The sequence below is a fragment of the Neolamprologus brichardi genome, chromosome 18 (assembly GCF_056152115.1).
Source record: "Neolamprologus brichardi isolate AB-2024 chromosome 18, ASM5615211v1, whole genome shotgun sequence".
Taxonomy (NCBI): domain Eukaryota; kingdom Metazoa; phylum Chordata; class Actinopteri; order Cichliformes; family Cichlidae; genus Neolamprologus; species Neolamprologus brichardi.
Genome location: NC_142121.1, coordinates 13774380 through 13800588, shown reverse-complemented (window position 1 = coordinate 13800588; position 26209 = coordinate 13774380). Strand labels below are relative to the sequence as shown.

General features: G+C 39.0%; 1 protein-coding gene across 3 annotated transcripts in view; it reads right to left on the bottom strand.

Annotated features, from left to right (window-relative positions):
* Nucleotides 1-26209, bottom strand: part of piezo2b (piezo-type mechanosensitive ion channel component 2b) — a 94090-nt gene that overhangs the window by 11171 nt on the left and 56710 nt on the right. For 2 of the 3 annotated variants that reach the window (XM_006792301.3, XM_087832629.1), the window contains 21 exons: nt 25764-25886; nt 24220-24420; nt 23629-23833; nt 22493-22579; nt 21883-22048; nt 18042-18285; nt 17742-17844; nt 17079-17235; nt 16813-16902; nt 14560-14681; nt 14267-14335; nt 13009-13115; nt 10673-10771; nt 9787-9907; nt 9623-9703; nt 8864-9030; nt 8544-8737; nt 8015-8188; nt 4996-5658; nt 3295-3553; nt 2803-2979 (listed from right to left, as the gene is read on the bottom strand). In XM_006792301.3, coding sequence (XP_006792364.2) covers nt 2803-2979; nt 3295-3553; nt 4996-5658; nt 8015-8188; nt 8544-8737; nt 8864-9030; nt 9623-9703; nt 9787-9907; nt 10673-10771; nt 13009-13115; nt 14267-14335; nt 14560-14681; nt 16813-16902; nt 17079-17235; nt 17742-17844; nt 18042-18285; nt 21883-22048; nt 22493-22579; nt 23629-23833; nt 24220-24420; nt 25764-25886 — 3609 coding nt within the window. The remainder of the gene's footprint in view (nt 1-2802; nt 2980-3294; nt 3554-4995; nt 5659-8014; nt 8189-8543; nt 8738-8863; nt 9031-9622; nt 9704-9786; nt 9908-10672; nt 10772-13008; nt 13116-14266; nt 14336-14559; nt 14682-16812; nt 16903-17078; nt 17236-17741; nt 17845-18041; nt 18286-21882; nt 22049-22492; nt 22580-23628; nt 23834-24219; nt 24421-25763; nt 25887-26209) is intronic. The other variant, XM_087832628.1, reaches the window with a different exon arrangement.

The window sequence follows — 26209 nt, the reverse complement described above, 5'->3', positions numbered from 1 at the left end:
CTACAGGTAAAATTAAAAAAACCCTAAGTTTATATTATCTCTGCTACACTGAAATTACCTTTTCCCCCCTGTTAATGTTAAATGTGACTGATCATTAGGTTTTATAACAGGGCTCATTAGAAATAGTAGATGAGATTGATCACAGTAATCGGCCTTTCAAATATTGAGAGGTGCACGACCAGCTGACAATACGACGTTAAAATCGGCACGTGACACCCACGACGAAAGTGACACATCCAGCATAATAGAACTTTTATTTGGCTCTTTTTTGTAATATTCAATTGAGCAGTTTTGCTATTATTATTATTATTATTATTATTATTATTATTGTTGTTGTTGTTGTTGTTGTTGTTATATGGGTTGATTCTATGCAGTATAATCTGTAAACTAAGTATAAGTGACCAAAAAATCACATGCAAGGCTTCATAAAAAAGCTGGTCTTCTGTAAAAAAAAAAAAAAAGAAAAAAAACAAAACAAAGGAAAATATCAGAAAGCAATGACACATAATGACACAACCCGCATTTTAGTCATTATATGACATAAAAATATTGGCAGCCACTAGTGTAAGCCCTCAGCCTCAGCCTAGTAGATACACATGTGGTATCAATTTAAAAAATCCTTTGTTGCCTTGTTCTTAAATCTTATATCAGACAAGAATGGACAACATTCCTCTCTCAAAAGTCCAACAACTGGTTTCATTAGTTGCTACATGTTTACAGACTGTTGTTAAAAGAAGAGGGGATCCTACACAGTGGTAAACGTAGTTACAAGTAACGCGTTACTGTAATCCGATTACTTTTTTCAAGTAACGAGTAAAGTAAGGGATTACTATTGCAAAAACGGTAATTAGATTACCGTTACTTTGCCGTAGGAACGCTGCGTTACTGCGTTACTAAAACCGTGATTTTTTTGCGAGAATGTCTCATGACAGTGACGTAGGCCAGTGTGCAGATCAACAATGGATCATATATCGAGTGCGGGAGAGAGTATGAGCGTGCAGCGTTTAAAGCGCGGAAGTACTGACCTTACTTTGAGTTTGATTCCGTAAAAAGTGACAAAAACATTAGTGTCCGCTGTGTGTGGGAAGAAAACCTCTTTATACAGCGAAAAAAAAAACCCCTAAACTTCCAAGCAAGCACCGAGTGCGATATGACGTAATGAGAAATTCACAGAGAAACTCGCGGATTCTTCCACTGACCGCTGTGGCACACCTGCACCAGAGTAAACCTCCGCCTACCCTACTCCTGCTATACAGGTGAAAATAGAGCAACAGGACCGCTAGTCTTTGACTTTATTTATTTTCTGCTGTGTTTTACTTGCATCTATTTGAAAGACTGAGTGTAAACACAAAAAAAATATTTTACTTTATGTGCTGGAATGTGCAGAAAATAGGTTTAAATGTTAAATTTCTTCCAGTCAGAGAATGTTGCATGTAATTATATCTTTGCTTCTCGCATAAAGTTAAAAGATTAAAACGAATAAAACAAGTTTTAAAAAGAGACTTTTTAATTTGATTACATTTTGTATGATGTATTATGCAGAAAAAGTAGAATTGGGCTGAAAGATCTATCGCTTTATCACCTATTCAGGTTGTAAATCGTGTTTTTAACACTAAGTAACCAAGTAACTAAGTAATTAATTACTTTTGAAAAATCAATCAAATCACATGGGAGAAAATCTCTCTCAGAAGAACCCTAACATTGACTCTTCATATTTTGCTTTCCCCCCTCACTAACAGAAGGGATTAGTTTGTTCTGGATGGATTTGGGAGAAAATGATACAAGAGGTGGGATTTGGAATTTTTGGCAAAGATCCTTAGACTAGAATTAGGAGGCAACATTGGACATATTTTCACAAATCCAAATCAATTTAAACCATTAAAAAATGTGCCAATATGCCAAAAAAAGCAGACATCTGCACAGTTTCTTTCCATAGGCCGTCACTCTCATGAATGCTCAGCACTCTCTATACTTAAACATTATACTACCATACCTGCTGTTGAAGCAAAGCATGCTGTACTGTTTTGCTCTGTACTGTAAATTTATAGTGTCCTCACCTATAGTATATACAGTAACTAGTCCTCCATCCCTTATTTATTCAATAATTTTAGTCCATCATGTGTACCATTGCACCATAATATGCTATGTATGTCTGTGTCATGTTGATAGTATTGTCTGTCGTTTACTCTTTTCTCTACATTGAGAGCAAAGAATGATCTTGAGCCCAATTCCTTGTCAGTGCACACATACTTGGTCAATAAATCTAAGTCTGATTCTAAAAGACACTATCTTCATTTTTAAGAAAATATCACAGACTAGCTAGATCCAAGTGTCATTGTGTATCCAGAAGGATATCTCATTTCATGTTTACAGCTTTGGAGATATGCAGTCTTAAACTGCTTTTGTTTCATTTGTTGATAATAGAGGAAAACTGTGCAGAACAATCCAGCAGGGACATCTAAATTGCTCAAATACTGGCTTTTCATTCAGTTTTGTGTATCAGCCAGCCTGTGCTGTCAAAAGCTGGTACTTATTAATATTGGCCTTCTCAGATGCATATATCAGTCCATAAAATGTGCAAAGGAATTTTATTTTGTCTGCAGATATTTGAAATATATTTTCTCTCTCTCTGAAAATTAATTCATGATGAAATATCAAGTCAGTGATGTCATGAATAAAAAGACACATATAATGAGTGTACTTCAGGAGAATCAACTCTAAAAACAGTATGCGGCGATAGTTTTTTATGGTCTTTGTTTTCATGTGAGGGAGACGTCTATATATTTTTGTGTTTGCCCACACCTTCAGGATGGACCTGTGAAAGAAGAGAGCCAGTAACTGGACCAGGTCGTAGTGGACGTAACCGTCTTTCTTCTCCACACCAATGATGTTGGGAGGGTGAAGAGGTTTGTTCTTGTCTACGCTCGAGTGGAACGGGAAGAAGCCAAACTGGAAGAAGTATTTGATGACGATGGTGACCTGGAAGGAAAACATCATCAATCAATTTGAAATACACACCAAGTCCGACTTTTACCCTGGAACCTGATGATCATCTGTTAGACTAAATGCTGTTATGTTCCCTGTTGCCTTTTTTTTCCATCTTAACTTTGTAGTATTCACTGTGGACAAAACCAACAATCTTTTCCTTTATGTTTAGATCCTTTATCTACTTCATTTCCCCCAAAAAAGACATCTGAAATTTGAAAATTAATGATAGAAACACACAGTTACTTAACAATTTCTTGGAAATCTTAGTTATTTATTTTGCAACATCATCATCATATTTGTCTGCACCTCAGTATAGATGATGACAGTCATCCAGTAGCGCTTGCTGGGCCGTGGAACAGACAACATTGCCCAGAGAAAGATGGTAATGGGAAGGACCAGCGTAACACAAGAGGCTGACACCAAGTGGTTTATGATGATGACCAGGTAGCACACCAACTCTGAGTGAGCCACCAGCATGTTGTAGAGGGCGTAGCAAAGCTGGAGGAACAGAGGCTGGTTTTGGTAGAATTTATCTGACTGCTCCAGCTCCTCGTCATAAAACATCCTGGACAGACAGAGGAGTCATTAATGGAGGTCGTAACAGTGAAAAACTATTTATGTTTGATTTTTTTTTTTAAAGACAGAAATTACATCACAACTGAATGACTCTAGAGACAGATAGTTTACTCTCAGAAGGCTTTAAGTCAGTGGTATCAAACATAAGGCCTGGGGCCAATATCTGGTCGTTCAGTCTGACGTCACTAGCCGTGTCTGGGCCTAAACTCCGCTGCAGGTCCATATATCAAACGATCACTATGGCATTACTGAAAGTTGAAAAACTGTCTAAAGTCTTTCATCTTTAATAAAATTATCAGCGTTCTGTTCTACCAGGTGTAACAATTGAGTTTAACATCCAGGCATCCATGAAAACGGAATTTATGGCATTTAATGGAGTTAGAAGCTAGCAGGAAGTTAGCTCGCTAGCTTCTATCTAAATACAATATAGCATGTCCTGACTGCAGGGTTTTGGAAACAAATTAAAACGTACAGCTCTGTTATCACTTCCAACATAAATGAAGACAGAAAACTAAACAGCAGTGACGTTTGTAGGGTTACTGAAGTTTGGCTAGCTGGTATATAATGATGTGCTACGTGACTGCTAGCGACACAGCTATGTTAGCATAATATAAACAAGCTAACTTTTTTTCCACTCGATAAAAGTTAACGTGAGTGTTCTCGGTGGTCAGGAACAAATGTAATCGCATGGCAGGATGCTGTAAAAGGACCAAACTTCAGCCAGGAGAACAACTGAGATAATCCATCCACAATACGAGGTTAGTCATTCACATACTGCTGCATGGGCTGGGCTGTAGTTACATCCTAAGATTTTAAAAACTGAGCTTAAATAAATGATTAGCGGTAATAAAAGCCGAGGGAGGTCAACAGTGATCACTGACTGTTTTAGGAGCTTTTTGAGATTAAATAGAAGAAAATACATAACATTAAACATGTTAACAACACAAAAGCCATATTAAACGCAGACTACTTTAGACCCGGAAGTAGGATTCGTCACGTCATCACTTAACGACCGGATTGTCACAGCAAGGAATTGAATCCGGCCCATTAGACAGCTTTAGAAAATGTCGAGGAGTGGATAGATTTGAACTCTTAACTGTAATATCATAGGTTTTACAGCTTTTTCTATTTATAAGGGCTGCCGTTCATAATAGACCAAAGTAATTAACAGAGAAACAATAAAATAACAGGAAAGTTCCTGTTTTTCCACAGTAAATGAACAAAACCTTTATATCTTATAATTACAGGACACTCTGCTTAATGAATTACCATAACTTTTGCAGAAATTTTACATATTTATCACATGATTTCACTGCTCTGCCCCACTTAAGATCATAGTGGGCTCTATGTGTGGCCCAGCATGTAAAATGAGTTTGACATCCCTGCTTTAAGGTCTAAAACTTTAATCAATATATATATTTTTTTACTTACTTGTTGAGCAACAGTTCACTGGCCGTCAGTTCAGTAGTCATAGAGGGCAACATGATGTCCGACCTGCTGTCTGAGTGGCTGTCTGAGGTCATGACCATGCACCTCTTCCTATCTGTGTCACTCTCATCGTCACTAACTTCCAAGCGGTCGAAGCTGACTGCCTTGCTGTAGCTGGGAGGCACATCCGCATCAGATGTTTTAGAGGCATCTGTATCTGGAGTGTAGAGCAGCCCTGTTTGACCCTCCGTAGGCATGAGGTCCTGCTCTCCTGCACCATCTTCACTCTCAGTGATGAACTCTTTCTCCTGGGCAGAAGGAGAAGCGTGTAATTCTTCCACTCTTAAGGAGGGGCCCTCGTCTGGACCAAAAGACTCCCAGGGAGCCTCCTCTCTCTCCTGGTCCTGCTGTTCCTGTAGTCCTTCTTCACCCTCTAATCCCTTCTGCCCTTCCTCCACCACCTCTTCTTCCTCTTCTTTTTTTTCTTTCTCCCTGGGCTCTCCATCACTCAATGCCACACCCTCAGCCTCCCCAATCTCATCAAACTGTTGAGATTCCCAGGGAACCTGCTGCTTGTCTTCCCCTTGATCGTGCTCATCCTCCACTTCTTCTATGGTATCAGTAGTTCCCTGTCTAGAGTAAATTATGACACACTGGGTTGGCTCACTGTGAACGAGAAGACAAAACAAAACAGGGATTGTGTCAGATGTATCAATTTATTTGTACTTTCTAAATATTGATTTGGGTTCTCACTATATCTGGAATAAATAAAAAACTGGCATCAAGCAGAAAGCAAGCGTGTAGACACACTAATACATTTTTAGACTACATTAACCCATATTATGGAGTTTTATTTGTAAGCACTGACAGGACCTAAAAATGTTTAAGGGCAAATTTCTGCATAAAAAATTATATTACTTTAATCCACCTGTTTAGCCTGTTTTAACTTATTGGCAAGTTATTCACAAATTATGGGTTAACACAACAGGAGTTGTTTTTTAATAGTGCTTCAAAAAAAGTGTTTTCGCCCATCCTGATTTCCTAGTGTCTTGCATATTTGTCACATTTACATGTTTCAGATCATCAAACCCGAGTAAATACAAAATGCAGTTTTTGAATAATGTTTTTATTGATTAAGGGAGAAAAGTTATCCAAGCCTACCTGGTCTTGTGTGAAAAAGTAATTGCCCCTTTTGTTAAATCATGAATTAACGGTGATTAACCACATTTTCTGGAAAATTGAGTTAAGCTTGACTAAACACACTGACGCCTGGCAGACCTGTTGAATCAAGAAATCACTTAAATAGAATCTGTCTGACAAAGTGAAGCAGGCTAAAAGATCTCAAAAAGCAACACATCATGTCACGATCTAATGAAACACCTGAGAAACAAAGACACTGACATTTATCATCTGGAAAAGCTTACAAAACCATTTCCAAGGTTTTGGGACTCCATTGAACCACGATGAGAGCCATTATATACAAATGGAGAAAACTTGGAACAATGGTGAAGCTTCCCAGGAGTGACGGGCCAGCCAAAACTACTCCAAGAGTACACTGATGACTCATCCAGGAGGTAACAAAAGACCCCAGAACAACATTAAAGAACCACAGGCTTCACATGTCTCAGTTAAGGTCAGAGATCATGATCATTCAACAATAAGAAAGAGACTGGGGGAAAAAGTCATACATGGGAGAGTTCAAGGGGAAAACCAGTGCTGACCAAAAAGAACACAAAGGTCTGTCTTACATTTGCCAAGAAACATCTGGATGATCCCCAAGACTTTGGGGAAAATACTCTGGGGACCGGCAAACAAAAGCTGAACTCTTTGAAAGATTTTAGTCGTGTTACATCTGTCATAAAAGTAACACAGGATTTCACAAAAGGAACCTCATACCAAGAATAAAATATGGTGGTGGTAGTGTAATGGTCTGGGGCTGTTTTGCAGGCTCAGGACCAGGAAGATTTGCTGTGATAAATGGAACCAGGAATTCTGTTGTCTACCAAAACATCCTATAGGAGAATATCCAGCCATCGGTTCCTGACCTCAAGCTGAAACACACTTGGGTTCTGCAGCAGGACAACGATCCACAACGCACCAGCAAGTCCAACTCTGAATGGCTTTAGAAAACAAAAATGAAGACTATGGAGTGGCCTAGTCAAAGTCCTGACCTGAATCTGATGACATGACCTTAAAGTGGTTCATGCTTGAAAACTGGCTAGATTAGAACAATTCTCCAAAATCTCTCCAAAGCGCTGTAAAAGACTCATTGCCAGTTATCACAAACTCTTGATTGCAGTTGTTGCTGCTAAGGGTGGCTCAACCAGTTATTAGGTTTGTGCTTACTTGTGGTATTTTTGTCTCATATTTAAGTTTGTTTGATGATCTGACACATTTAAGTGTGACAAAGACAGAAAAAAATAGGAAATCAGGAAGGGGTCAAACACTATTTCACACTGCTGTATGTATTACATTCTGGATTGATCATCTAAGTGTTGCATGACTGGCAGAGCCTCTGGACAATCACAATTCCAAATAATGGTCCTTCTGCCTTTTCAGTATAACGATAACCATAACAGAAGAATAATAGCTGGTTAGCGCAGAAGGCTAAGATGCACTTTAACAAATATGCTGTTAAAGTTCATCTTGTGACCATGAAAGAAATCAAGCAGGCATCATTTGGGACAGTTGGAACAGCAAACCATTAGAAAGGAACTTTCCCTGTCAAAGTAAAACTATTGTTCAGTCCAACCCAAAAAAAGAAAGAGGCAGTTGTTTAAAAGAAGCAGGTCACAATTTACAAAACCCCTTCTTGTAACAATATTATTACTGAACAACAACTTGTGTTTAAGGTTAAAAAATGGATTTGTGACAGAATGAAATACAAAAGTAAAAAAGTTTGAAAAAGAAATCATGCAGTGATTCAGCAGACGTTAATAATCAATGCAAGACTGATGAAAACACAAAAAAGACAGAAGAGATGCAATGATATTTTCTGTGTGTACATGCAAAGGCCCGGCACCTGGATATGAAGCTGCTGCCGCTGTCCACTGATGAGCTGGACATATCCAGCCTAGGTGATCTTTTAAGTTTGGGCCTGGCACGCTCACTGGTTTTGGGAATGCACTCTGGCATTGCATCCAAGTCTTCCAAGGTGGATTGGCGAGAAAACAGTGTGGTGGCATCAGTGCAGCCACTGATAGGTTGTGAGAGTGACAAATGGGATGATCAGTGGTAAGAAGGATGATATGAAATCTATGTTATGTTAAACAAAAGAGATGATATTCTGCAAATAAAAAGCATCTGTAAAGATCATAGATGATGTGATGATTAACACAAAGATACAGTAAAGCATTTTGGTGAAATGGCTCAGTGTGATGATAATGTGCTGATAGAAAACAATGATAAGTTTGTTTTTAATGCATTGAAGCAGTAAACGTATACAGGTTTTTATTGCTTCTTTCACATTTGGACAATACTGCACATAAAGACAACCTGAAGCCGTTCATGATGGCATCTCGTTTAGTCTCCACATTGCACCGCTAATCTACCTGGACATGCTCTCTCTGGAGGCCGTGGACTCCTGGCTCTCCATCCGGTAACCTCCTCGCCTTCTGCGGACCCCGATGGAGCCCGAGACTGAGTCGTCCTCGCTCAGCACATCCATGCTTGCCTGTCTGGACATGTTAAGCCTCATGGCCTTGTGGTAATAAACATGGATGCTCTCTCTGGATGGCACGTTACCCTGGTGGGAGGAGTAGAGATCTGATCATACGTATTCCACTGAGTGATTTTATAAATGATTCCGTGAAAGCACATTTAAATGAACTCTACTTCTACATGTTTAAGGTCACTGCAGAGAGCTGCATACCTTCTTGACCTCTCGAGTCAGCATGCAGCGCTCTAAACGCAGCACAGTGGAGATGTCAATGTACTCTCTGCACATTTCATTCATCCATTTAGTGAAGCTTTCCACCGTCGTCTGGAAGAGCATCCAAGTGACCTTGATGATGTTGAACACTCGTTTGATGATGTTGTCTGAGGAAGAGCACACGACAGAAAATGCATTAAACGTGGTCGAATTAAAAACTCATACTTAAATAAACTTTTTCATTAAATAATTTACAATGTTTTATGTCCAAATGCCAGTAAAATTCCTTGAAATAATGATTTCAGTAATTCCTGCCTTAGTTCCTATCACCATTGGGGTCCTGATTTGCTGTGATTGGCCATGGGAGTCTAATTGCCAAATAGCTAGATTGATTTTTTATATTAATATATCACATTTAATTCCTAATAATTATCACTCCTTATTGAACTAAGGTTATTGCACCCATAAATCTGTTTGGTTTTACAGGGGATTTACAAAAGTTGCACCGTTTTCTAAACACAGACAAGTTAATCAATTACAGTATCAAGCCCAAAAAGTATGACATTATTTCTGGTTGTTTTATTTGCTGAAACAGCAATCTAATAAATATTAATCTGATTTAATCACTGAAAATACTGGTAGCATAAAGATTCCCACTGGAAAATACATTTTAATATGTATACCAGTTTTTCTCATGATGGAGAATTTGGTCATTGTAAATTGGAGAGCTGTAATTTGTAAAACTGAGTGTCATAAAACCTGGGCCACCAGATTTCTTGTTCTCATCATCTTTTTCTTGCCCATCAGACAGCTCGCCAAGGTCGATGGTCACGCGACCTGCTGATGTACAGTGCAGACAGTTTAGTATCAATTTAAAGTCTGTTTCAAGTCAGGAAAAAATTTCCTTTCTAGAGCTGACTTACCATCTTTCTTGCTTTTTCTGTGTCTAACTCCTTTCGTGTATCTCTTCCAAAATTTACGCTTCGCTTTGCCTCGCGCCCTGAGAGCGGCTTTGGGGTCTGTGATCCAGGTTTGATACATATACTGGAGAAAGGAGGGCAGCAGTTAAGTTTTAATGAACGTCACTGAGGGGAATTATGCCAAAGCCACAACAGAAAAAAAATATATTACAAAGTTTATATATAATCATTAAAAGTTATGTAAATGTTATGCTGCTCTATTTTAGTATTTCTTAAATCTAGCCTAGAAATAAAATCAACAATTCATCATAGTGAACATTCATATGATTAAAATACCAATTACATCTTTTGTTTGCCTTTTAAACAAAATATGCTTGAGATTTCTTTAATGCAAGACCACCATCACCTTACTTTACACCAAATCTTTACAAAAAAGGAAAGAAAAGTGAGGGAGATCGTTTTCCAAACAGTTTTTTAACTCTGACTTTGATTTCTAAAACTTGTGTAACAACCTATAATACCTATTTTACACCCAAAAAAAAAATCTTTACCAGGAATAGGGACCACAGATCAAATTTGAATTATGTTGTACGTTACATATGTGATAGATCGTCAGAGCAGCGAGCCACATAAAATGGCCATGACACACATGCAAACACCAATCAGTCAGACAGTAACAATACATGGTACAAACACATTCTCATTCCAAGTCGAATTTGGTGATCTGTGTAAGTTTAGTGTTTTGGAACCGGACAAATAAACACATCTATTAATTTACAGCATGTTCACCAAACACGAGCTGGAAAGGCAGTTGTCTGTGGTGTTAGCTGTTATTTGAACTGGCAGATGTTCACAGAGAGAGCCAGCTGTGTTAGATGAGGGTGAATACCTTGCCTGCCTTCACTACATACTGCAGCACAGTTTTAGGCAGCTTAATGACAGATTTGGGTAAAGCCAGAAGAGCGGAGACAAACTTCCCAATAGCTCTCTGAAGAGAGGGAACAGAGTGGGGAGAGGGTTAGTAGAAAACAATTTCATACTGTTAGAAACAACAGAGGTTAATTGTGTTAGGAGGCAGCAAACAAGAGGAGGACTTCAAAGTAAAATTATAGGTGTTTATTGAAAGGTTAGTGCCTACTGCATCACAAATCACATAGAGTACTGCGCAAAAGTCTTCTTTATATTTTTCTAAGAAAATGGGCTATAGGTCCAGTTATTTATTTAAACATGTGCAAACATGCATGGAAAGTGCACAGTATGTAAATTAAGATACAGAGTTTAAATTTTAATGAGCTTGACAGTCAATATTTGGTATTATCACCAGTATTCTTAAACACAGCCTGAGCAGTCTTCAGGAATAGTTCTCCAGGCTTTTTGAAGGACATTCAAAGCTCTGCTTTGTATGTTGGTGGTCTTTTGGTCTCTGTCAAGATGATCCCACACTGCTTCAATAATGTTGATGTCCAGGCTCTGGGGAGACCAATCCATCACTGTCAGTGTTTCACTGTGTGGTTTTTCTATCCAGGTACACTTTTACTGCATTGGCAGTAAAAGTTTGGGATCATTGTCAAGCTTTTAAATGAAGCTGCTCTCAATAAGATGCTTTCCAGATAATATTGCACGATGGATCCAAATCTCGTGGCACTTTTCTGTGTACATAATTCCATAATAATTCCAGTTTTGACAAAATCCCCAACATTGCTAGCTGACATGCAGTCCCAAACCGTAACAGAAACTACACCGTGTTTTACAGATGACTGCACTCGTCTCTTCTTGACCTGATGAGAATTTGAACCAAAAATTTTACATTTTTATTCCAGTTCTTGTGTTTGTGCATTTGGTGTACCTTGTACACCAGTGCCCTGTTTCTCAAGGACATGACTTTAAGATACTGTTCATCTACAGTAGATCGTGTTTTTCTTCTGTACAAAAATGTATAGACACAATACTGGTTCACCCCATAAGTTAGGAGCATTTTAATGGTTGGATGACTCATAGGCCAGTGTTAAGTGGCTTAACAAACGAAAAAGCATTCCTCTAATAAAAATAGTCAGGTAGACGGACTGGACTGAAAATGAGCGAAAAAGAAGTCAATGTCCGAAGAAAACCTTTGGGAAACCTTCAGAAAGCCTGGGCACTTATTGCTCAAATCCACTTTAAAAATGACAGCTCTGGCTCCTTGGAAACAAAATATAAAGAAATAAAGGGTGGCTCAAGACTTTTGCACAGTACCATACATCCCAACTTCTACATTTAACCCAGGAAAACAGGAATGAACAGTACTGTAAGTGTAAAACTCTTTCTAGGTGATATCTTTATATATACTTATTATATTATATAAACTTATACTTTATATACTTAATTTTCATTCATCAGTTGGTGTGTTTGTGATAGTGGGAGGGTTACAGACATGAGTTGAGAAAGAGGCCAGAAAAACAGGCTATAGTTGTGGTTACAACATGATGAAGTAGTCTTCCATTGTGTTACATTGTATACACAAATGAAATGTTATGAAGTGTTATGTCTACCTGTGGATGTGAGGACAGAAAAAAAACATTGCTCACTCATACACAGAGGTACACAGTACTACAAATACTGCTGTATTTCCTCTTTCCAGAATGACACCTTTGTGTTTTAAACTTCATTTGCTTCTCCACTTCTGCTTTAAACATAGTAAATGAGCCAATATAACATCATTCACTATTTTGGCTGTTGCTATCAGAAGTGATGGGTGGATGTGCTTGAGAAACCGAGGAACCTGCAAACTCATAGAGTAACAAGTTGTCAATCAGAAAGTATACGCTGGTTTATCATCTAATTTATACATTTTAAAAAAGAGGATCACATTGTATTCAGCAAGACTTTGAAAATAGTGACTGACATCATAAACTCTTTAGGAAAGTGTTACTGTGTCTATAAATCATGTGAGAAATAGGGTCACTTTCCCATAGACTTCTGTGTAATCAGATTTGTTTTTACAGTGCGAGGAGCTGCCCCCTGCTGGCCATTTGAAACAATGCAACCTGCATTCACTTTGCTTCTATGAACCAAGGCTACGTCCACCTTTTGCATATAGTTTACTATAGTTGTAAAGAAAAGTAATAGCTTAGAGAAGCCAATTAAAAACTATTTTGTAAAAAAGGACATCCATAACCATGTTCTTCTCCTTAAAATCTCTTTGGGAGAATCACAGCATTTCCCACTCTGAAGCCAAAATATAACCACCTGAAATGCTGACTTCTTTGGTGGATCGTCATCTTTTTTCTCTTCTTCCTCCTCTGCTTCTTCTTCACTGTCAGTTTCAAACAAGTAGTAGTCTCCACTTCTAACCACTGAGGGGCAGAGCGCAAAGCACTGTTACATTCACTCAAACGCGGCCTGAAGTCATTTATTGCTTTTATGACATTAAAAAAACAACAACAGAAGGTTCTCTTGCTGTAAGGAAGAAACACAACCACATTAAACTCTACATATTTCTCTATCAAACATTTGCATATATCTATGGCTCGTTAAGATATAGACGCATTTTTAAGAGGATCAAACCACACGTTAGTAAAATGAACGAAAGTATGAGCAGAAAACACAACGAGGAATGTCTGTTATTCTCATATTTCAGTCGTCCTGGAGTGACTCCAGTCTACAGTAGTTAAGTGTTAGAAGCAATGGGATAGACAAGGCTGACTTATGTCCTTGAACAGAACCGCAGTGTGCAGGAGATGAGGGGAGGATGCTGGGAAATGGAGATGAAACATCAAATGACAAAGAGATAAAATGGAGAAATAATTTGAAAATGTCATGTGGGGGTGGAGTATGATATGAGACATGAGTTCAAAACAAACAGGCAACCGCTGTATTGACTCAGGGAAATGCTGGCATTTTTTTTTTATTTACCACAAACCGACTGTAAAATAATTTTACATATTTAATCACTGGTCTGATTGCTGTTCTATTTTCTCCTAGGTAATGCCTGTTTGGTGATCATGTCTGCAGGCAAAGAATGAACTAAACCTTCAGCCTTTATTCCAGTACTGAGAATGAAGGCTTGTCAGCTTCATTTCTTTGCTTGAAAATATTTTGCAATGGAGTGATTCTCTACTGTAGGCTCTTTAGGTGAGACCAGTGATGAAGTTTATGTTTTAAACAACGTCAAGTAAAAAACCTCCAGACGTTAGTCATTTTCCCTTTCTTCATTGCTTCTATTTAAGGCAACCCTGTGCTGCACTCTTGCTGAGACTGTTACGCTTTTATAAACCTATGAGTCTTGCCACACTTGCTTTGTAAAGTTACGCAAGAGCTACAGGTAACGGGGATCCTTAAATAGAGACAGAAAAAGATTAAAGTCCGGAGGGAGAAGGCAGATACTATATGATGTTGCCTTTAGAGCCCATGGGCAGTATGGGAATCCTCAGCGTTCTGGTCAAGGACACAAGGGCCAATCAGAGTGGAGGAAGAGAAAAAAGAGGTTTTGGGGGGGTCAACCTACTGGAAGCATGGTCAACCCACGGCCTCCACCACTGCTTTTTTTTGGTCTTGGCTTTCGTTGGCTGTGCTCCTAAAATTTCACAAATACATCAGTGCAACATTTAATAAGAAATTCAGTTCTGTAAACTTCAAGACACAAATCTAGTATGTGAAGCTTTTTATTTAGTTCCGATGCTAATAGAAATGACACTATTATAGACATTCTGTTCTTCTTATAAACGATCATGAACGCCCACCCTCCTTGAGTAATACCAAAACTCATAGTATTTCTACACCCAGCAGGCTTTGTCATACCATCATCGTCATCCTCTTCGGGCGGGACTATCGTCTGTCCATCTACAGAATGTTGAGCCAGGCTCAGCATCTTCTCCTTGCCCCGCTTAAACTTTTGCTGCCTCAACTTAATGCGCTCCATCCTGATTAGATCAAAGAGAAGGTGACGAGACACGGAGAATTGACACAGAGGAACAGTGTAACAGACTGACCATAAACACCTCCAGGCTTCATGTGGACATTACTGTACATTATGTAACAATGGAGTGCTCATTAGAGAGGGCGAGTGGACATCATCAGAGCTTGTGAGTAACCCCTGAGTTACTATGAGTGGTGGAAATACATTGGCTTGATGAAGAAACAATGATGAAACTGAGCCAGGAGACACTTTGAGTCTAGTTTTTCTGCATCATGTTTACCTAGCTGTGAGCTAAATTAGAGGGGGCCTAATAAAAGACACTCAAAATTATGAAACAGACATAATTGTGTTTTAGTTTAACTCAGTGTTTACTGATATTTTGCATTTATGTATTGTCGGCAAAAACAATAAAAGATCTGGTGCCGCTAAAGTCACTCAACTAAACTTAATTCTCATATAAAACGAATTAAACACACATATTTGAGTCGCTATGTTGCACTGCAAGACGCGCTTTTCATCATTACCCCGAGTGCTCCGACTGACACCCACACCTTCCACATCTACTCCACCTCCTCTCTCAGCTCTTGATATTTCTCAAGCTTTTTGTGTTCCTTCTTTCTGATGTTGCTATCATTTGGTGTAGCTACATATGTCACTGCAACCTTCTTCATCTATGTCCGGTTGGTTAGCTATCACCAGTTTGTCCATCTGTATCTGGAAGTCCAACGGGATCTGAGCTTCTGAGGGGGTTCATAGGCCTGAACCTGCTGAGCCAGATGGTTAACAAGTAACAAAGAGAGGGAAGGGAGCTAGAACTTAGGGGATTGTACTACCACAAAGTAAGATTCTGATTCTGATTGAAGGCATCAAAGACAGCTACAAGTACCTTGGAATCCCACAGGCAAATGGGAACCAAGAAGCGCTCACAAGAAAAACTGCAACCACTTAATACCTGCACAGAGTAAGGCAAGTCCCGAGGAGCCAGCTGAATGGGAAGAGCAAAATCCGGGCAATCAACACCTACGGCCTGCCGGTTGTCAGATACCCTGCTGGGTTAATAAGCTAGCCAAAGGAGGAGATAGAAGCTACTGACATCAAGTCAAGGAAGCTCCTTACCATGCATAGAGGGTTTCACCCAAAGTCCAGCACCCTGAGACTGGACGCTAAGTGGAAGGAAGACGGCTGAAGACTAGTGAGTGTCAGAACCACTATCCAGGATGAAACAACACAGATCCATGAGTACTTCAGGAAGATGGCCACAACTCATCATGTGCTTGGTGAATACGTCAGTCAGCAGAAACCAGAAAACGCATGTACCACCAACAGATAGAAGAAGTAACTGATATAGAAAAATCCCACCAATGGCTGGAAAAAACCCGACTGAAAGACAACATAAAGGCACAAATCATGGAAACACAGGAACAAGCTCTAGGTACAAGTTCATTAGAGAATGGGATCTACCACACCAGACAAGACCCCAGGTGCAAGCTGTGCATAGAGGCCCCTGAGACAATTCATCACAGCAGAAGTGAAGATGTTTCTCCAACCTTCTGTTATCCAATTTTGGTGAGCCTGGGCAAATTATAACCTCAGTTTCCTGTTCTTAGCTTCCCAAAGTGGCACCACATTTGGCCTTCTGTAACCAAGTTGCTTCAAGATTTGACCTGTTATGGATTCTGAGATGTTCTTCTGCATACCTTAATTATAATGTGCAGTAATTCAGTTACTGTTGAGTTAACAAACAGGTGTAGCTAGTAAAATGACCAGTGGGTATATATTTGCACCCAAGTGCCACGATGAAGCAAGGCAGGAAGTAGTAAAATTAAATTTTTTTTCAAGGAATGTAAGGATAGATTTCAGATAAGAGGAAAGAAAAGCAGCTAATTATAGCAGCTACTGGGTAGAAAAAAATGAATTCTGATTTAATCTAAAGAAAATTAAAAGAAAATTCAATTTCATGATTAAAAAAAATCCTTCACTTGTCATTGGTTTTGCTTTTTTCTTGTGCAGACAACTGCAGAGCAGTTACGTGTCTTAGGAAAATAATCACTTTTCCATTCAGTGTTGGCTCAAAAGACAGTGACATCACAGACACATCATTTCATCAGAGGAAGGTTAAATGTTTGGAGTCTCACTGTCTCTTCAGCTGCTCCACGGACTTGCGCTCCTCCTCCAGTCTGGCTCTCACTGCCTTCACTATAGTTGCTTGGAAAAGCTCTGCACCTCTGAAAAACACAGAAAGACATTAGGAAAACATTTTGTTTGGCACGCCTGTATTTGTCAGGTAGAAAAGTTTATGCTTTGAGAAGAAATTTTAATGCACGAGCATTGGTCTTGAATAAACCAAATCTGTATTTCTAATTAAATTGACTCCATGTAGCTGTCTCACTCAGTTAAATACCTGGAAGCGAGGATCTGTGATGCTCTGATATCTGCCACCACATGTAGAAAGTAGTAACTCATGAAGACTCGTCTCTGCAAGAGCAGGAAAGCAAAGCAGATACTGTCCCAGATGATGCCGGCCTCATTGCTTGGCACCTCACAAATATCCTTAGCATCTGGAATTCACACACAACACAGCCATATTTATTAATCAGGCACAACATTACGACAACTGACAGGTGGCGTGATTAACACTGATTATCTCCTCGTCATGGCACCTGTTAGTGGGTGAGCTACCTCAGGGAGCAGGTGAATATTTTGTCATCAAAGTTAAGGTGTTAGAAGTGGGAAAAATGCAGACCGTGTACACCCTTTCATAAAACCTGTTTCAGCAGGATAATTCACCCTACCATGAAGCAAAAAATGGTTCAGGAATGGATTGATGAGCACAACAAGTTTAAGGTTTTGACTTGGCTTCCAAAATTCCCACATCTCAATCCAATACAGTATTTTTGGGATGTGTTGGACAAACAAGTGCCATCCGTGGAGGCTTGGATGGGATGGGTTTTTTTAAATGATTATTAACTAAGTTATAGGATTATACCTGCAAGTTGTTCGTGAAAGTTAAAGCAATGTTTTAGTAATGAAAGTAGAAATTTGAGTCAATTCACCCTCTGCTTACTTGTATTTATGTCGTAGCCCTTGATGGTGCATGCCAGACTGAACACCTGGATTAACCAGCAGTGGTCCTGTAGCAGTTGGTTGATGTACCCACAAGCCAGGATCTAAAAACAATGTTGCTTTATTACACACTATAAATATTGCATTTTAACTGTCAACGTATCAGTTAAAACTTCACATTTATATTGCTTTGTAAATACTATGCAGATAATGTTTTCAAATCTCAGCGGTTTATCTCTTTTTATGTTGATATGATAATGATGATAATGGTATTATAATCAGTTTGTCATAGATTACTTACAGATAAAATGTTTTTCATAGTAATCACAAAGATGTTGTAGGCAATCAGGAAGTCCCAGTAGTGGAGGATCTTTCTGATTGGCTTCAGCAACAGGTCTCCACCAAAGAGCAGGAAGTAGAAGCAGGCCACCAAGTAACCCATACAGAAGACGCTGATACGTGTGGTTCCAGTGATGAAGATAATAGTGAGGACAAACCAGAAAAGGTAGCTGAACATGATAACTTTTAGCATGTCCAGGTAGGACCTAGAAATAGAGAAAAACAGTTTTTGTAAATGAAAAGACAAACAAGTGTCTGGTGTCACAGTGGCAGCTCCAAATGTGAATGAAAATTACTAACCTCCACAAAAATAAATAAATAAACAGAGAGATCAAATATGACATCCCAACATGGAGTCATGTGAAAATGAAAGTGCATCCTCTTTCATCTGGTGACTATCAGGTTCTAACATTAGGCAAATACAACCTCAAATGAACAGCAACACATGACATATCACAGTGTCATTATTATTTATATAACAAGAGCTACGTCTCGCCCTCCACAGACCTTTAGCATGTTAAATGTTTATAATGTTATAATTAGAAAACTGACTCTGTCCACCAGCTAATGGTTGGCTGAAATTGGGTCGAGCATGTGGACAATGACCCCAAAAACAGCCGTCTTGGTTGACATGCCTCTGCAACGTCGCATAGAGACCTGGGGTGATGCCTCTGGATTGCTAGACTGAGGTAGTGGGTCCCATCTTGCTCCAGCTGTATAGAGGGGATCACACTACTCAGCCTCCCTGGGAAGATCTATGCCAGGGTACTAGAAACGTTCACCTGTTAGTCAAACCTCAGATACACAGGAAGAACAATGTGGTTTTCGACTCAACCAGGCCCGCCCTTCGTCATGGATTCAGTTCATAATTTAGTTTGGAGTTAAGTGTGTAGAGCAACAGGAATAAGAATTAGCACGTCCAAGTCTGAGGCAATGGTCCTCATCTGGAAAACGGTGGAGGGCGAATTCCGGGTCAGGAATGAGTTGCTGATGATGAGCACAAAGAGTGAAGCTGTCATAGATACAAACAGCAGAAAGGAGCTTTCTCCAAAGAGTAGCTGGTCTCTCCCTTTGAGATTGAGAGTGACATAATATTGAACCTCCCAAATTAATCTAGTTACATATATTTTTCTAGATCCAGGGACTCGATTCATAGTTGTTTTGTAACTCATTTTCAGTGCTGGTGGGTGTATAAAGTCTTGGACTGCTTTTATTTATATTCTGAAATCATTAGAATTCTGCTTGGAAAAAAAGTTAAAAAAATAAAATCCTGGGTAATTAAAAGTAATTAGCAAAATAGTCGTTACTCTGTGTTCAGCAACTAGCGTTTTTCAACAATTTTCAATCATGTCTCACAATGTCATCTTGTGTGGACTTATTTGAGCACTTTAATTCTCAAATAAATCCATAGAGTAAGACGTATATTTACACAAGGCCTGTTGCTGTCATGAAAAAGCAATGAGGGAGGTGGATGTAGTTGATGAGCTGATTTTAATCCCCGTGGACCCCAGCTAGCTGCTATTACAGGTTAGGGTACATGTTTACCACATAGCAAAAGTCAAAAGAGAATTATCTGCTCATCATTCACAATTAGGGTATCACTTAATGTCACTTAGAATCTGATCAATGAATAGGAATGAGAGCTGTAACCCGATCCTTTCGCTCAGCACAGGTACACTGCTGCATGTCTTGCGCGTCTCTAACATGCTAGGCGCATGTCTATGGCTCCATGTGAAAAGCTGACGATATGATGCGCAGAGTGGAAACATGAGATGTAGCGTGCATTAATTTCAGATACATGGGGCCACAGTAACAGCTTCAACTCTTTAGAAAGCAGCTCTGATGAAGTGGGTTTGGATGGGACGATGCGTTGAAGGGCCGGAACAGCTGAGTGAGTGTCCTTCTTCATCAGGGGGAGAAAATACCTTTTCCATACTTAAAAGCTATTTATTGAGTTAGAGTACAAGGAAAAAGCGTCTGAGTCGGGGAGTGACGGACAGAGTGTTTTTGTGGATTATGGATTTCTACCCCCACCCCGTATCCGTAATTCGATTCTGGAGGGAAACGATGGAATAAGTGCAGAGCTGCTGTGGCATGGACAGACGGGCTGTACAGCTCTTTCTCTTGCACTACTAGTGCTTGTTGATGGACACAGAGTGCGTTAATAAAAGACTTGTCCACTTTGCACACCAAAACAGTGGAATCTGAAGAGCACATAATCAATGAGTGTGGACAGGTCAGGATGCTCTTGCTGTCTTTTTAACTCGCGCCCTCTTCCCCTCAACATCCTGCGTTCACTCTTTATGTGCAAAGTCAGTATCCAGATCAGGCGAGTTTCTAAATTATGTATACAGCATGTATTTAATAACATTCCTCACTAAGCCTCTGACATGAGCTACTGTCAGCTGTCATTTTTTTCTTACCTTTATTTTTCTGGGAGAAAGTATTTGCTAACTGAGAACGTTCTTATTCAGCACCATCCCACTTAAGATTTCTGCAGTTACAGTTTGCAAGCACAACAGTTTTCTTCAGAGCACACCTCTGACAATGCAAATGGAGGAAAAGGGGGATGTTCAGCCTGTTTGTTGATCTATTTTGTCAGGTTGTGAAGCAGGACATGCCAGAAAAAGTCTGAAAACCAGTGCTCTAAGAGATACAATTGTGTTATTGCAACAGGAATGTGAAAACTGTTTAGTATCCATCATTTAGTAATTCCAAAGTTGTCTCAAGTCATATACTTCTGGGGCAATAATTGCAGAGTGAGACAAGCAAGGTAACAAAATAAAACAAGAACCAACTTGAGATGTCACGAGAGTGGGTCACACACAAAAAAAGCAAAGAGAATTGGAGACATGGAAAAAAAACACTGAAAATGCATTAAAGAAATAATTACAATTAATCCGTCAATCACACACATGTACATACATAACTGCAAGTACACATGTGTTGTGCTGGACTATTCACTACAAGCAATTTGAGTTTAATGTTTTGCTGAGAGAGATATATTAGGCTTTATAAAGATAGAGACAACAGGGAGACAGAAAGGAAATAAGGGACAAAGACAGAAGGTCCTGAGTAGAAATAAATTATGGATACTAAAATAACCAAATGGGTTTTTCTTTAATGTTGAAGCCTGTTATAAATTTCTAAAACCAATTTTTGACTGTAAAATACTTTCAAAAAGCTTCAAATACATATACTTAGCTTTTAACAGCTCCACTTGTGTGGAGCACATTTCAGTTTTGTATCCGACATCATAGATAGGCACCCAACATCATTAAGCATCAATTAGACTGGCTACTTCACTTCCTTTCCATTTCAGCATGTTGACCTCTGTCTTAATGGTGGCTGAGCCACGCAATAGCCACAAAATGATGAAAAGAGAATCTAATGTAAAATATATTTCAGAAACTGGAAATCATTTAAAAAGGTACATACACCAATACACTTTATCCATGTAGGACTAATAGAAATATGCAAGGCCACAAGGCCAACCACTGTAGTGAACAAAGCTTTGAATCAAGGATCCAACACCAGTGCTGCCACACTAACTGACATGGCAAAAAAATGTCCTAATACACAGTATGTTGAAATAAATGTATCAAAACAATACTAAGAGTTGCACCAGCACTTAGCTGCATTTTGTAGTATACAATACAGCATGTTTTCTGGCCACAATTCTCTGCCTCAGCTACATGTACAGAACATTTTAAGGCATACTACTTTCAGTAAGTACTACTTCCAGCAATTCTTACTAAAAGCAAAATGAAAGTATATCTAATTTGGAGTGTTATCTGTGGTACCTGCAGTGGATAAAGTCGGGCACAGGGTTGTGGACGCTGAAGGAAGCTGCATCCAGGTCTCTGCAGATCTCTACATTGTCACCGGCCATGAGGCGGACAGCTGCCTTGTTCTCATCGTCAAAGACCTGCCTCTGGAGGGAGGCGCAGAGGAGCAACATGAAGTCATCTAAAAGAGAAGAGGAGATGAAAGTGTTTCTATTTGTGGAATCAGTGTTAAATCTTCATAAGATAAAACAATTATTTCATTTTGCCTGTGACGGTACATTTGCTTTACTGTATTCAAGTCTCAAATTTTAAAAGTTAGCTTAGTTATTTAGAGACTGCAGACAGTCGGTCGAGGTCGAAAGTTTGTTTGCACCACTAGATGTGTTTGAGTGCTTTATTTACTAGTTACTTTATACATTATAATTTTAACACAAAATTATGTCATGTTGGAGTTTAAACTACGAACTATTGTAATAACAAAAGGCTTCTGATATACTTATATATTAGTAAGAATAATCCACTAATATGATTAATCGCATGAAGATTTACATGCATGTTTCTAACTTCTAATGAAGGATTTTCATTTATTCTTCAAACAAATTTTCACTTTAACTACAAAACTCACAGGCGAGGAACAAAGGATCGGGACTGCTGCGGAAATCTGGAATATAGAGCCACTTGACCACATTGTCATTTTCTGTCCAGGGATAACCTGAAAAGAAAACATTATCATCAGACATATGTAAGAACATCATAAAAATATCACGCTTCGCTTTGAAGAACCGTAAAAGAACGGAGCCATGACATGCTAACGGATTAAAGTGCATCATAAACATAAAGAGAGAACACCTTTTACGTGTTGACAATTTTTGTAATTACATGAAAAACAGCCTTAATTTATCTCTGAAACAATAATGAACTGACTTTTAACTTACATTATTTAAACCATTACATACCCTTCATTTAATGAGTAATTAAATCCGATGGTAACGTGTTATTCTGCAGAGTGAGTTTGTTTATTTATTTATTTATTTTTGTGCTGCAGCCTGGCATTGCTTCCAGCTGATGGGATGGAGAGACTTACTCAGTAATAAAATAAAAATATCCCAACTCGCTATGGTTTTGTTTTACGGTTTGCATGAAAATAATAGACATTTTTTACAGTTTAATGCAGGGTAACTGCATTAAACTGTGGTGCTCATCGTCAGTGCTAGGTTACATTAGGTTTAGTGTATCAATTTAAAATAAGCTGATGCTCCTGATTAGATTCACTCATCAGCGTATAAACTTTATACGATCTTTATACAGTTTTTAAGCTTTATAGCTCATGTAAAGTTTGTTTATTCTTGTTGAGTTCAGTTGGATTCCTAAATCCACAAACAGCAGTAATTCTCAGAGCAGCAGCAGAAAATGTTATCTGATCACAGCCTGTATGCAAAGAAAACAAATCTACTTCAAATTTCTAAGTGATTCTCTTCCCCACACTTCACTACTTCACAAATTCCACTTTAACTCCTGAACACAAGCAAAGACAAATCTGCACAGTAAAAATTTCCTGTCTTCCTGGTGCCTGAAACATTTTGCTCACCTACTTCACCATGGTGATATGGTGATGAGATAGATAAGCATCTTAGAGAATCAGTCAGTTATCTGGACCAGACACATTGTTAAGAATGGCTTCTACGAGGAAATTAATCAGCTTTTGACTCACCAAGTGTCTGGTTATTGTGAGTGCAATCTGGCACATTTGATTACACAAACCTTTACAGGCTGCAGGTGGGATCCCGATGCAGACGAAGTACTGAACAGTAAGGATGCATGCCAGAAAGCAGCAGTACTTGGGCCAAATCTCAGCAATGGCTTTCCTTCTACGCCTGTACAGCACCGCTATTAAGGCAAAAGCATGAAGCATGGCGTAGAAGTCCATACGCTGCCCTATGACGGTGACGACCAACAGCAGGCAAGTCTAAGGGAAACACAAGAAGAGTGTACATGAAGCACAGTACACACTTTAATAATAATGGATTGCATTTATATAGCGCTTTTTGAGAACCTCGAAGCACTGTACAATTCCATTATTCATTCACTCTCACACACTGGTGGAGGCAAGCTACAGTTGTAGCCACAGCTGCCCTGGGGCAGACTGACAGAAGTGAGGCTGCTATATCGCACCATTGGCCCCTCTGGCCATCACCAGTAGGCGGTGGGTGAAGTGTCTTGCCCAAGGACACAACGACCGAGACTGTCCAAGCTGGGGCTCGAACCGGCAACCTTCCGATTACAAGACGAACTGCCAACTCTTGAGCCACGATCGCCCCAATTTGACTATTTCTACTTCATTATGCCACCTACCTCAAGTCCAAACTTGTAGAAGAAATAGTTGATGAAGTATTTGATGAAGCAGACAATGTTGATGTCCAGGTGCTGTCGTGTGATGTCATGAAAGATAATCCTGGCAGCAGGAGGTGACAATTTGTTCCTCAGTCTGAAGTATTTCTGATGGCGGTAGATGGTTACCTCCAATGCTAACAGAGCCAGCATCCAGAAGTTGTTCTGCTTAGATGGTCGGAAGAGAAAATTCCCCAAAATGCTTAGTTTTTATAAACTGTGTTTTTATAATATAGTTTAAAAAAAATATTTAAATGTGATTAAATGGGCTGAGGATTACGATGGGTTGGGGAGTATCCAGAGACCAACATTAACATTGCTGGTTTTACTCATTTAAAGGACAAAAAATGCAGAATAGTTCCAGTTATTGGCTTTGATTGGCACTTCATATTTTCACAAGGTCAAGGGAATTACATTAAACTACTAAAAGTGTGAAGAAAACAAAAACACAAACCCGACTTACAAGACTGCAATCAAGATGTGATTTGCTGGTGTGTCTGTATGTGTCCTTCTTTATTGCTGTATCCCTAGTGACTGATTTCAGTACTGCTCATTGAAACAATCTAAGTTACAAAGAAATTCTAATAGGAAATTCCCTTTTGCTCTTAGACAGTGGAGATGAAACCACACGGAGGGATGATCTGAATCCCAGTCTGGCTTTTCATTATGCCAACAAACACATAATGAGATGTTTCAATATGAAAACCACTGCTAACTAAATAAAATAGAAATGCTAAGTATTCAGAGTCTGAGATCTCACAAGTATTAAGTTCCCCTAAAAGGTCCAGGGGATGGGGAAAGATACTCACAAAAGAATCTTACAAATATTCCTCCTAACTGTCAAACATCATCTACATAAGACTTCCGTACAAAGGTGAGCGCTACAACCAGTTGAATTACAGTTAAGCACCAGGCCTGCTGTCTGTGACAGCCTGTAGTTGAAAGCCTTTGCTATGAACTGTTATCACTCAATATTAGCTTTTTTAAAATACATTTTTTATACATTTTGTTTATTTTAAAAATCCAAAAGTCTTGTGTTCATCTCACTGAATAAAACACCTCCTTCCCTGTACAGAGATTTGGAGGTGTGGGTAAAACAGAGTGACACTCGGCAGGTGACACAGGAAAGTAAAGAAAAAAAAATTAAACACCATCAACACAGACTGTTTTCTTAGGAATGTATTGCAGTGGAATATTTATTTGTTCTTTTTTCAGTTGACTGCATTTTGTGGAATTTTGATATTATTTCAAATTAAATACTGACTTTAAACAGCCAAATAGCACTAGGTGGGTGATGTGTTAAACATCTCATATTTGACTGAATTAAACATGAAATAGAGATTACTGCTGACATAAAAGTTAATAATAATTTTTAAAAAACGCATTACAATTTTCCTGTAAACACGGAAGTTCTAAATTCATAATTGCTCTATAAAGAATAAAGAATAAAGAGTCCAATAGGCAGTGTATAACAACGATAAAAGAACTGTGGTTCATTTCGACCTTACCCTCAGGTAGCCCAGCAGGTCGTCATTCTTCCTGAGGCCCACCCAGTTGGCTGGATCCACTCTTCCGTTATACAACAAAGATTCTGGTAACGCTGAATTCTTACCTGTTGAGTTTCTGCATAACTGTGGACAAAAACACAATGGGTCAGTTTTCCAGATATGGACTAAGTCTAGTAGAATTAAAAGCTAGGCCTAAAGTAGGAATTATGTTTTCATCAAACATGGTCAATGTTTCAAATATCGAGTTCCGTAAGAGTAAGTCGCTATGAGCCAAAAATTCAGGCTGCTCTAAACACAAATTTTAAGAAAGATTTTTTCTACCCTTGGCTCTGAATGATGTCAGAGAGAGCAGATATAGCCTATTTTGGTCATTTCAGACACATTGCTTTGGTTGTAAGCATAAAAGTCCCACCAACCTGTAATTTAAACTTTCTTTTTATAAGGGT